A 13377-nucleotide genomic window follows, 5' to 3' on the forward strand; every position below is an offset into this window, starting at 1 on the left:
GGGAATAGGTGAGGACATACAAAGGGCACTCGGAACCATTCGCCACAACTAAGCCCAAGAGCGTGGAGCATCCTACTAAGACAACTCAACCTCTTGGCCCACAAGTGGCACGACCTCTTATTCCATCCATCTTGGAGTGGGCTACTTAGATGGGGGAACCCATATTGGCTCATCCCAAATGCATCTTCTTCCTAACCCACATGTGATTGTTTGTGGGAGAATAATATCCTTTTACCTGCTGCTATGTTAACTTATATAAGGATCGTTGTATATTTTTATGCATTGATCTACCTTCTCATCTTTGCTTATGAAGATAATTAGTGGTTTAATCTATTGACTCCCACAGAAAATTGTGAAGTCTTATAAATAAGATGATCTGCTGAGCATTGACACCTTCTTTCATGGTGGGGGCATGACAGTCCGCCCTTCCTGAGATTTCTTGTTCTCAAGCAATTTCAAGTTTGGATGATTGAAGATCTCAATTCCTTTGCAAGTGGTGTCTTTTGTAGGTAGGCCCTCCCACTTAACCAAGTACTTGGGAATTGATTTGTTCCTCAACCCCTTCTCTTGCACATCAAGAACAGTTTCAGGTTCCATAATTAACTTGCCTTCATCATTGAGCAGAGGTAATGTCAAACATGGAGTAGTATGTTGTCTTAGCACCTTTTTGAATCGGGATACATGAAAGATATTTTGGATCTTGCTATTTGCTGGTAGTTCCAATTTGTAGGCAACCTCCCCTATCCTTCTCAAAATTTTGTGTTGTCCATAGAATTGGGGTTTAAGTTTCTCAGCTCCATGGACCTTGATTGATGACTGCTTGTATGATTGTAATCGTAGGAAAACTAAATTTCCAACTTCAAATGTCCTTTAGGTTTTGTTTCGGTTGGCATAAGTTTTTTTTGGTTTTGTGCGTGGTGTAGATTATCCTTGAGTGTATTCATAGTATCCATGTTTTGTTGCACAAAGTCCTTAGCCCCTGGTGCACGAGTTTTGTAGAGGATCAAGCTTCCAAATGAGGTTTCCTTGTATCCATACAAGGCCTTGAAGGGGCTCATTCCTATTGACATATGATGGGTGGTATGATAACAATATTCTCTAAAGTGTAACCACTTGATCCATGCATTTTGTTGTTTTGTTACATAGTTCCTTAGGTATTCTTCCATCCATTTGTTTACAATCTTTGTTTGTCCATCAGTTTGGGGATGATAGCTTGTGCTTGGTGTGAGTTTTGTCCCAACTAGTCGGAAGAGTTCTTGCCAAAACAAGCTAAAGATTCAGCTGTCTTTATCACCGACAATGTTTCTAGGGAGGCCATGTAATTTGAAAGTATTCGTGAAGAAGATATTGACTACTTCGGGAGCCCTATAATCGGTAGATATTCCATCAAATGTGCATATTTGGTAGGCAATCCACCACTACGTATATGTAATCTTTTCCTCGTTCTTTTGGAAGTTCGGTTATGAAGTCCATAGAAACATTCCCATTTTTGATTAGGAATGGGTAGTGGTTGTAGGAGGCCTGTTCGATGGGTTTGTTTTTCTTTGTTGCTTTGGCAAGTTATGCATTCTAGAACATGTTTTAGGACATCTTTCTTGAGACCTTTCTATATGTATCTCTCTCTCACTTGTTTATAAGTTTTGTAGTACCCTTGGTGTCTTGCTAAAGGATTGTCATGGTATTCTCTAATGATCTTCTCCTTCATCTTTGAGCTTGGTACAAGGTATATCTTATTTTTGTATAGGATGAGTTCTGTTCTTATATTCTTCATTTTGTATATTCCCTTCTAGGATGTCACTGGCTCGTGGATCTTTGGCGTACTCGACAATAATGGAATTCTTCTAGTCAATGGAGATGCTTGTTATGGAGCATAGATGGGGTCTTTGTGAAAGGGTATATTCTACCACATTGTTTTTCCCCTTAATGTATTGGATATCAAAATCATAGACCCATTTCTGTTGTTTATCATTTAGATCCTTTTGGCTTAGGAAGAATCTTAGGCTATTATGATTGGTTTTTACAATGAATCTCCCACAGACTAAGTATTTCTTAAATTTAGGTAAGGCATGCATAATTGCTAGCATCTCTGTGTCATATATGGAATAGCTTCTTTTGGTTTCCTTTAGTTTTCTACATTCAAAGGCTATAGGATGTTTGTTTTGCATTAATACAGCTCCAATGCCTTCGCTAGAATTATCACATTCTAACTCAAATGGTAGTGAAAAACATGGGATTGCTAGAAAGGGATAGGAGCTTGTTACTTAAGTTTCTCAAAAGCTTGTGCCTTATCATTCCAAGAGAATGACCCTTCTTGGTTAAGTCGGTCAATGGGGCTGTCAACATTGAAAAACTCTTGACGAATCTTTGGTAGTAGCTGCAAAGTCCCAAAAATCCCCTTAGGTGTGTTAAGGTCCTTGATTTTGGCCAACTCCTTATGGCTTCAATATTTTCCTCATCAACGCTAACACCCTGAGCACTGATCTTGTGTCATAGATATAGAATCTTCTCCAATCCAATTTCACACTTGGATAGTTTCGCAAATAGGGATTGTTGTTCGAGTATTTCAAGCACTTCGTCTTTGTGTTTTAAGTGTTTCTCCTAAGTTTTGCTATAGATTAGAATATCATCAGAGAAGACTAAGAGAAATTTCCTTAATTTTTCAAAAATGTGGTTCATAGTGTTGAATTTATGGTAGTGCTTGTTAACCACAGGCAAATGTCAGATCTGTTGCCTTCCCAACCATATACGGTAAGCTCTTATCGTCACCCCGAGCACACTACATGTCCTTCGTGTTATTGAATTCATATCTATTGATGCAATCATGACCTTGCATATATATGAATCAATACCTCCTAATAGACCTCAAGTCGGCCATATACTTTGGGCGGGTCAGACCTATATATTACAAGTTACATATGAGTCTCCCTTAGTTGCAAGTTACATATGAGTCTCCCTTAGTTGCAAGTTACATTTAACTTAATCACAAGTTACACACAAGTGGTTCGCCCAAATAGGGCCTGCCCCAAATCAGACTCATACAATTGAGATATCCAAATGCCAAGACCGACAGGCCACTTGGCATTTTGTGCACTAGGTTGGCGCTAGAAGGGATCAGACCTAGCTACACAACAACACATACATGATTGGAAGGTGGTAGGGGCATTTGTTAGGCCAAAAGGTAAGATGAGAAATTCGAAGTGTCCAAAGTGGCATCCAAAAGTTGTTTTGATGACATCTTCCTTTCTTACCCTTATTTGATGATACCTTAAATGCTGGTCAAATTTCGAGAAATATATTGCTCAATGAAGTTCGTTGACTAGTTCATTGACCCTAGGGATGGGGTATTAGTTTTTGATGGTCTTTTTATTAAGTGCCCTATAGTCAATGCACATTCTCAGCGTGCCATCCTTTTTTACTAGTACTATAGAGGAGGCAAAAAGACTAGAGCTAGGTTGGATATGTCCCATTTCCAACAACTCTTTTATGGCTTTTTCAATTTCTTCTTTGCATCTTTGTGGATGATGGTAGGGTATGGCAATAACAAGTTTTTTAACCTTACTCAATTTCAATTGTGTGTTCAAGGCCTCTCTTTCGAGGAAGCCTTAGAGGAATGCTTTCAAATACCTTCTTGTGTTTTTTTAAGATTGGTTGGATGTCAATGTGTATAGTTTTTCCTTGGCAAGAGGATTTGTCAAGAATCATGCACTGGGCAGCCCATTCTCCTTGTCCATGTCTAAAGATTCTTTCCATCCTCTTGGATGAAACTACTGTTGGTGATCCATCAGATAGCCCTCATAGGATTTATTGCCTATTATGTTTAAAACAAAGCTCCAATTTTGGAAGGTCTAGGTATAAATGCCCAAAAGAGTGTATTTATGGGGTGCCCAAGAATCCATCAGTATTCCTCAAATGACCGCATAGAAATCTTCTTTGATTGGATGCTTCCCCAAGGTGATGTCTAGTTGTGGAATTTTATTAGTACATGGGGAAGTGGATCTATCAACTATGGCTATCTTGAATCCCTTAAAGTCTTTTGTTTCTAATTTCCTTTTTGCAACCAGATTTTCGTCCATAAAATAATGAGATGCCCACTATGCACAAGGGCAATTACCTTTTGTCCTTTTAAAATACTTCTAATTCAAAAGGGGTGGTGTTTGGATGCCTTTGAGATGGCAGCTATTGTTCCATGCTCTTCTTCGTTGCATTGTCTTCTTTTGTTTGGGCTTTCTTCCTCTTTTTTCCATGCTTCTTCGTTTGACCATGCTTCTATATTACGTGCTTGGCTTCCTTTTCCACATTTATGTCTTGGTTCCCATTTCCCCTTGCACTTCTAACATAATTTTTTCCTTTAAAGCTCTTTTTAAAGCACAAACATGACCATGCTCCTGTTTCTCTTTGCACTTGAAACATAATATTTTCCTTCGAAGATCTTTGTGGTCATCTCTAGGCAAAAATCCCCTTTGATACCAATTTTTCTTAAAGGGGGGTTTAGTATGTGTGTTTCATGTTAGATTCTTTGAGTAGGGTTTGTCTTTTGATGAAGTGATTTCCAACCTTAATGCTTTTTGAATGGCATCATCAAGTGTCGTACGATTCAGAGCTCTTACCAAACCTCGAATAGACTCCTTTAACCCTTCTATATATAGGTATGTGAGTCTAATTTGAGAAGCCACCGGTACCATGACTGAAAGTTTTTGGAATTCAATGGCATAATCTTCTACGGTTCCATGTTGTTTTAATTGTGTTAGCTCTTTAAAGTACTATGCGGTGCAAAAATTCAGACACTATCTGTTGGCGACACCGTTCACATTCTACGTAGACCATCAAGCCCTCATGTACTTGTTCAACAAGCTGATGATTCAGGGAAGGATTAGTCGATGGCTACTCTTGCTGCAAGAGTTTATGTTCACCATTATCGTGCGGCTTGGGAAAAGCCATGTGATAGTGAACCAATTATCACGCATAAAGTCAGAAGAACCAGCGGAAGGGGTGAATGATGATTTTCTAGATGCCCACTTATTCCAAATTGCTGCATTGCCACCATGGTACACGGCCGTTGGGGAGTATCTTTCTACTTCAGTCTTTCCGCCAGGGATGCTACCAGGAGAACGAAGGAAACTAGTTTTACGAAGTCGAACATTCCAACTGATCAATGGACTGTTATATAAGATGGGACCTGATCAAATACTCAGAAGATGTGTGATGGAGGAGGAGGTGCCATGAGTTCTTCGAGATGCGCACGAAGGGCCGACGGGGGGACACATGGGACCGGACACTACTGCACAGAAGGTGCTACTCGCGGGCCTGTGGTGGCCCACGCTATATAATGATGCCCGAGAATGGGTTGTTGGTTGCGACACGTGCCAAAGGGCTGGGAAACCATTGAAGCGGGACTATATGCCACTCAACCCCTCGCACGCGCATGAATTATTTGAACGATGGGTGTTGGACTTTGTCGAACCACTCAAAGTCAGCCGTGCTAGGCGATGCAGATACATCGTGGTAGCCACAGAATATTTGACTAAGTGGGTGGAAGCACGAGCCCTACCCGATAACTCGGCGGTGAGTACAGCCAAATTTATTTATGAGCAAATCATTACTCGTTATGGTATCCTCATGTAGCTGACGAGTGATCGAGGTGGCCATTTTGTCAACCATGTTATTAAGTTGCTCGCGACAGAATTTAAGATCTTCCATTCACTGTCGAATCCTTACTACCCTCGAGCCAACGAGCAGGCGGAGGCCACGAACAAGATCCTTGTAGGAGTCATTTATAAGTCGTGTGGGGTCGAAGGGAAAGATTGGGAAGAGAAGTTACCCTCAGTGTTGTGGGCTTACCGCACGACGTACAAAGTGACTACGGGACAAACGCCCTTCCAACTTATGTATGGGCAGGAAGCAGTGGTGCCCGCCGAATTCATGGTACAGAGTCTTCGTATTGCAATAGAAAATAGACTCGGCGATATGGAGAGCGACTTTATGCTCTGAATAAACTTGATGAGAAGCGGATGATGGCTCTGTGGGCAATCGAGACAAAGCAGCAGAGGAGGAAGTTGTGGCACAATAAGCATCTAAAGCGAATGAAGTTCACCCCAGGACAACTCGTGTTGAAATATAATGGGCAAAATGAAATGAAACCTGGAAAATTTAAAGTGAGGTGGCTAGGACCTTACAAAGTTCGCGAAGTCGTAGCAAATGGATCGGTTCGGCTGTGGACACTGGACGGCCGCGAAGTGACCGAAGCCGTGAATGGGCCCAAATTGAAGGTTTACCATGAACGGAGGGAACTTGAACCCTCATATTAGGGTGTTTGAAAAGTATTTTGAAAAAAATAAAAAATTCGTACGATCCGCACAACACAAAAAAAAAACAAAAACAAAAAAAAACATGGTGGTTCGGGACCACCGACGGTGGAGCCACCATGCGGTGGCAACATCGACGATGGGACCACCGTACGGTGGATACCACCGCTGCCGCAAGGCATAAAGGCGCTGCGGGTTATAAACTCACCGCACAAACACGCAGCCCGCATAAAAACGCAGCCCCACGCTAAAGCACAACCCGCATAAAAATGCAGCCCCAACCTAGCCCACCACACACGCACTCTGCCCAACAACGCAACGCCCACGCAAGCACAGGGCAGGCACACGCAAAGCATACACAGCCATCCAGGAGGTAGTTAAGGTGGTTACGCAGGTGTTTCACGACCGTACGGCTATAACTAGAAATCAGGTACACAAGAAATTAATGGAGTCGGCTGCGAAACAAAGCTGGAAGAAGCAGTTAAAGGCTTCCTCTAGTAGCAGCCGGATGAATAAAAATACCAGGGTCTTGTCGTTAGGCGTGTGTATTGCAGGCAGCACAATGGATGCCAGTGCAAGTCAGAAGAAAAAGCAAAAAACACCACAACCTGCGGCAAGTGGAAAAAATACATTGACTCCTTAGAATATCACCTTCGAGGGACTAAATGGGTCTGAATGCCGGAAATGGTGGCAGGACACATCCGACGATGATTTGGTGAAGTAGAACCTTCGTAAGGCAGGAGTGGAGTGGGCTATCCGAATGCCCGTGTTTCCTATCCGAGAGTATGAGGGTGCCCTACGGTTCATGGTGGACACCTTCGACAGACACACGCGGATGAGTACTTTTGAGTGTCTTGGGAGGGATGTCGCCATATCCTTCAAAGCTGTGGACTTTACCAGAGTGTTCGGCATCCCAGGCAGACAGGGCAAGAAAATCGAGTTGAAGGCTAAGAAGATGAAGCATGAGGAGAAAGAATATTGGATTAAATTAGTATCCAGAAACTTGACGACAGCGGAGCTGGACAGCATGGCTCATGCCACGAAGGGACGAGGAATATGCAAGACCTTTGTTGCAGAGGGCCACTGGCGATGCATAATGGATGTCGTTAAGAGCAGGTTGACGGGATCTGGTAGGGTGTCAGACATCGCCCTCCCTTAGATTATGCTCATGAACGGGCTTATGAACGACATTGTGTACGATTGGGTTGTGCTGCTAGCAGAGAGAATGTGCGAGTTCTTGACGATGCAGCATACGTTTTATATGCCCCATTATGCCATAGGACTGTTCTTGGAGGCCATGCGGGAAGCAGTGCTGGAGGTACGGCCGTAGGGACCGTTGGCAGCAGGTGAGCCTCCTATCATGTATTGGAGACACCTTGACATTGGGCACTCTTTCGCAAAGCGGAAACGGATGGTAGATATGGCCTCAGGGGAACCTGATAGTGGGAGGGAGACTTCCAGTAGTACAGAGGATTCGGAAACGGAGGATGAAGAGGATGATAGCAACAAGGCGACGGAGGAGAGGGTCCTTTTTGCCCCACCCTTGCTACCGATGGGCACACCCGTGATGTCATCTGGAGTGGGAGGCACCTCTATTCTGGCATTTGGGTAGAGCCGCACGCCAGTTGCACGTGGCCCCATCCAGCAGAAGGTAGCATCACCTCCGCAGGGTCGAGCACCACCTTCGGGACCGGCCCCGACCACGGAGGCACTTATCGAAGACATGGTGGAGTCATGTACAGATGGGTCGCCGCATCGAGTAGTGGTAGATGAGGAGCAGGTATTGAGGGAGGTGGTTGATACGGAGCCTCAGGTGCGGTTGGTTGTTGTTGGACCTGAGGTAGTGGTGACCGTTTCTGCCTCCTTGTTGGAGGAGCCTGGCGACACACACTCCGATCGTAGATATGTAGAGAGTTCCGAGGATCCCTAGTACAGACCCGTCGGTAGTGGCTATGGAGAGTTGGCTGACTCAACGATTTCAGATGACAGTGGTACCACCCGTGGGAGCTGCTGTATTCTCACCTTGTCGAGAGACTCCAGTTGAGGTAGTAGACTTGGACGATTCATTTGGCGAGGCGCATGTACCAGCCGTTTGGAATGAGGTTGGAGAGATCGTTTGTGCCATCCAGGAGTCGGGGGATATCACACCTCTAGTGGCGGAGGAGGTACCTTCATACAAGCAGGATGCGGCAGTATCGGTTCCGACAGAGACTTCTGAGTTACCCCTTGGCGCTCTTACACAGATGCCACTTCCATCACGGTCACAACCTTCGGAGCAGGACGGGGAGGACATTAAGGCCTATTTAGTTGACATGGTGACGAGGGGTAGGCAAGTGGTGGCCATGGCCCAGATGAGAGCATTACAGCAGGTCGTGGTGGAGTTAGAGAGGGTCCTACAGTTTATGCGGGTGGGCTGCCCCACAGCCTTTGCTACATGCTTTGAGTCCCTGGGATGGCCGATTACTCAGACGGAGGAGATGCTGCAGGCTTGGATTGTGCGTGAGCCCATTGTGGAGAGTCGGGTGATGGTAGTCGTCCAAGAGATTGAGCAGGTCTATCGAGACGCCTACTATGCATTAAGGCGTACGCAACATGAGTTTGCGGTCCGCGACGCTGCTCGAATCGAGTTGGAGAGGGATGTGGCCAGTCAGGAGGCCTTGTGGGCAGCAGAGAGGGCACAGTTGTTGGCACACCTTGAGATGGCTCGAGCAGAGAAGGCTGAGGTGGAGACTCGCCTTTCGACGGAGCAGAGTGTGAGGAGCCTCGTGCAGTAGGAGTTGGATGCAGTCATTGCCGAGAGGAGCTTGTTGCAGGCTCGATTGGTCTGTATGACAGAGATAACAGATACGAAAGAGGAGTTACTGGAAGCCGCACATATGGTGAAGATGGCTTTGGAGAAAGTGTTGGTGGCGGAGCGTGATGTGACTGCACGTACTCAACAGGTTTATGAGCTCCGCACTCGCTTGGCGGCCTAGACACTGACATCTCAACCTTCTACTTCAGGATCGCTTCCTCAAACCCCCTCCTTAGTTTTGTCTTGGATGTATAATTTGTATGGGTTGCATTGTCTCCCATTTTGTTGTCAGTCGTCGGAGACGACTTCTTTTTTGGGGGGGATGATGTTGTCGGGAAATATGTATATCTTATGTTTTGGTAGTAATGTTATTTGTTAGTTGTTAGTTAGCCGACAGGTAGGTAGTTGGAGTTGCGACGGTTGTGTCGCACCCCTTCGGCTGTTACATATTGTACTACCTGCGGGTATTGAAGAGGGCGATGTTTACGACAGATAATACTATGGACATTGAGTGCATTCTGAGTCATTAATGGAAAGCTTATTCTCATATTCATCTTGTACTTGCATTGTTCATTTCTGCATTACTTCTGTACTCTTTCTGTTTACCCAGTGAGGCAAACAGAGGAGGGTTCCATTCTCGAGGAAAATCTTGAAAATAATACCAATGGGAGAACTCAATTGCCTACCATATGATTGTTTAAGAATGTGTTGAACAATAAGAAAGTCAAAATCACAATAATTACAAACATAAAAATAGGTGAGGATTTTGAAAAATGGACCAATTCATTGGTTCAAGCATAGGGAGAGCCAAGAGGGATCAAAAATCTCTATGAGAAGCATAAGAGAAGTGGGCTTCTCTTACCCAAGTAAATTCCACAAGTTGAGTTTCAAACCCATGTATAGACTTCATCAAATTTCACATTCACACCATGTGAAGCCCCCATATAAAAATGTCCATACTTGACCTGTTTTAAAAAATATAATAAATATAATCATGAATTACAATGAAGCCAATTAACTACCTGTTTCTCCATTCATATCAAGTTTATTACAATCCAAAAGCTTCCCATGTTTATTTGAAGGTGCAAAAAATTGCAGTGGTCTCACAATTCACAAGCTTAATGAGAGAACTTAAAAAACATTAAAAAGGCTGTAGAAAGAAGTTTAGGTCTAGCTTTAAGAGAAGTGACCGATTCGACTATGTATTTAGAGTGAAGAATTGGGGATTAGTAACTCTATACAAGTGCCGACTTCCTATCTTTATGGTGAACATGTGTAAAAGAAGTTAAGGGGAATGTGCTAAGTATCCAAAGGAGTTACTGTTAATGTAACTTCCATATTCCCCAATTGCAGGAATATTCATTTGAGGAGACAATGTTACATGACTTCTATTACGTTCCCTTTGTAAGAGAATTAAATAAGTGCAGATAATTGATAATCCTAAACACAACTTATTTTATTTGAAATGTACAAATAAAGACTGGTCTAACACAAACAAAATAAGCACCCGATTTCTTTCATCTCTGAAAACTACCACAACCTGGTCTTTTATAGTTATCATTAAGGCTGTCTCAAGATAGTTCTTAACCTTGCCCTCTGAAAGGGACTACCATTTAGCTCTAGGTCTTTGAAAGAGGCTACTGGCAGCCTTTCTTGGTAAAGGATCAATTTCAAGTATCTATCCATTCACAATATTTCTAGAGGCAGTTGAAGTAGCTAAATCAATGTCAAAGCAGTTAAAAGTTCGATATGGCTTTTGTTTGAATGGTAAGGTATTCTACTTTTCTTTTACCGATCAATGGCATTGTAAGGTCTCAACTCTCAAGTTGATTTCTACCCTATGCGTTTCAGTTTTACCTAAAAAGAATTTAATGAATTTTTGGGCAACTTGTCCTTTTATGTGTTTCAAGTAATACTTTCAACTGATGGGTTTTGTCTTATTTTAACTCCAACGTGATTTGTATGTTGACAGGTTTGCATTGATGGTTGTGGATAGTGCTACATCCCTTTATAGAACAGATTTTGTAGGTAGAGGAGAATTGTCAGCTAGACAAATGCATCTTGCCAAGTTCCTTAGAAGTCTTCAGAAAATGGCAGATGAGGTAGGCATCTGTTGACCTAAATAAGAATAGCAAGGAGCATAAAGTCATTGGAAATGTGTTATTATTATTATTGTTATTATTATATTTTAATGGTGTGTGATTCTCTTGTATAGTTTGGCGTGGCAGTTGTGGTCACAAATCAAGTTGTTGCTCAAGTAGATGGGTCTGCTATGTTTGCTGGTCCCCAAGTTAAGCCAATTGGAGGGAATATCATAGCTCATGCTTCTACTACAAGGTATGAATTGAGTTTTCTAAGTTCTTCAATGGTGGGCATCGGTTTTTGGCCAAAGTTTAGAGAAATAATTTTTTTATGACTAGATCTGATCACATGGCTTACAAAAACATTCCTTTTTTCACAATAATAGGCTTGCTTTTCGTAAAGGACGAGGTGAGGAACGCATTTGCAAAGTGATCAGTTCGCCTTGCTTACCAGAAGCAGAAGCACGATTTCAAATTTCTACTGAAGGTGTAATTGATGTCAAAGACTAATGTTGGGACTTTGTTTCTGCATAATCTGATGGAATAATTGTTCGCCTGTATAATTTGTAATGTTCCAACGTCCATTAACCATATTTGTTTTGTGAAATTATTGAATCTACACATCATCCCATTTTTATCTGTATTCTTTCATTGTGAAGATGCCTCAAAAGTTAGATGATGGCAAAGGCTTCCTAGTCAGCTTCTCTGAGATGTAAGTTTTAATGTAATTTAGACATTTTTTTTGGATAAGACATTTTAATTGGCATTTCGATTGAGGATGCACATGCTGCTGTTTATTTTATTTTTGACCATCTATACAATTTCCTGAAAATGTAAGCATTGGATGCAATGGTAACTAGCAGTATATTGAACATTTCATAACAATGAAATTCTGACATTGAACTCCTACAATGGGAGTTTGCTAGATGACTTACTAGCCAAAAGACATTATTTTTTATGTAAAATTTCAATCACACAAGCAACTTATAGAATTTATAATTTTATAAAGGAGAATTTGAACTAGGAAACTGCATCCAAAATGTTTATGGTTACTCTTATCTGGCATTATATTGACTTGTTAAAGACTAGCAGTAATTTGTTCAAAAGCTAGTTAATTACCAAAGGAGGATAAAGCAAGAATTAACGAGTTATGTCTACTAGAAATTATATTCTAGTTCTTATGGAGCAAAATAAAGGAGTTATCTCTGCTGGGGATTATATTCTAGCTCCGAAGTGAATGCAGAACTTGGCAGTGAGGCATCAAAAGAAAATGGAAACAAGGGCCACTCCCATGAGTTTCCGATGGTTGTAGAATTGGGTCTTGTTTGTGTGTGTCTTAAAGTAGTACCCAGCTCTTTACATAAGCACAAAGACAAGGCAGTGTTCCCTTTGGAAGGTCAAAGATTGGTGAAACTCTCCTTCTAAGTTTCCTAATACTTGGAACTCTAGGATATTTGTGTGAATAGCTTGAGTTGTTTCTCATTTAGTTAGTGACTCAAAGTCGTGTTAACTGAAACATATGGTCGGAAAAAGAATTTGATGGATTTTCAAATTGAAGGTGTCTCAGTGGACATCTTTTACAATGTTCAACACAACTCTCTCGAAATAATAAAATCCTCACTGATGCTTCTTCCACAAGCACTCCTTGGTTGAGATGAAACCACCTTTTAAAGGTTCACAGTTGGGATCAACTAGGAATGGATGGCAGATGAATCTGCTTTGATGATAATGGCATTTAAGAACTAATTAATCTGTAAATATCTGTGCCCTTTGTGCTAACAAAGGAGTAGGTAGAAATAGTTTAGCGGGCATGACTGAGGGGTTAGCTTAGTTATACCGTGATAAAGACCTGGGTTTAAATCTTAGCCAGGGAGCTGCTTGGTTTTTTCCCTTACCTTTTTAAAAGACATGGAATGATTTTAAAAGAAATTGTGGCAGGATATTCAAAGTTAAGGTTTCTCAGTGGAAATAGTAAACTTTTCTGACCCAACAAGTGTTATTGGTTTAAGATGACACAACCTTTTACAGCTTGGCAGTTGGGATCAACTAGGGAATAGGTGGCAGATGAATAGGATTTGCTGTTAATGGCATGTTAGTACTAACATATCTGCAAATATCTTCTCCCTTTGTACTTACAAAGCAGTAGACATAAGTAGTCCAGCAGGTGTGACAGAGGTTAGCATAGGGCTACTGTGATAAA

At 42.1% G+C, this 13377-nt stretch overlaps 1 protein-coding gene across 1 annotated transcript in view; it reads left to right on the plus strand.

Moving 5' to 3' along the window:
- Positions 1-11812, plus strand: part of LOC131030754 (DNA repair protein RAD51 homolog) — a 30728-nt gene extending 18916 nt beyond the window's left edge. The window contains exons 7-9 of the mRNA XM_057961663.2: positions 11069-11198; positions 11312-11433; positions 11564-11812. Coding sequence (XP_057817646.2) covers positions 11069-11198; positions 11312-11433; positions 11564-11687 — 376 coding nt within the window. The 3' untranslated portion in view covers positions 11688-11812. The remainder of the gene's footprint in view (positions 1-11068; positions 11199-11311; positions 11434-11563) is intronic.
- Positions 11813-13377: the final 1565 nt, after the last annotated feature.

This window comes from Cryptomeria japonica, chromosome 2, assembly GCF_030272615.1.
Source record: "Cryptomeria japonica chromosome 2, Sugi_1.0, whole genome shotgun sequence".
NCBI classification, from domain to species: Eukaryota; Viridiplantae; Streptophyta; class Pinopsida; order Cupressales; family Cupressaceae; genus Cryptomeria; species Cryptomeria japonica.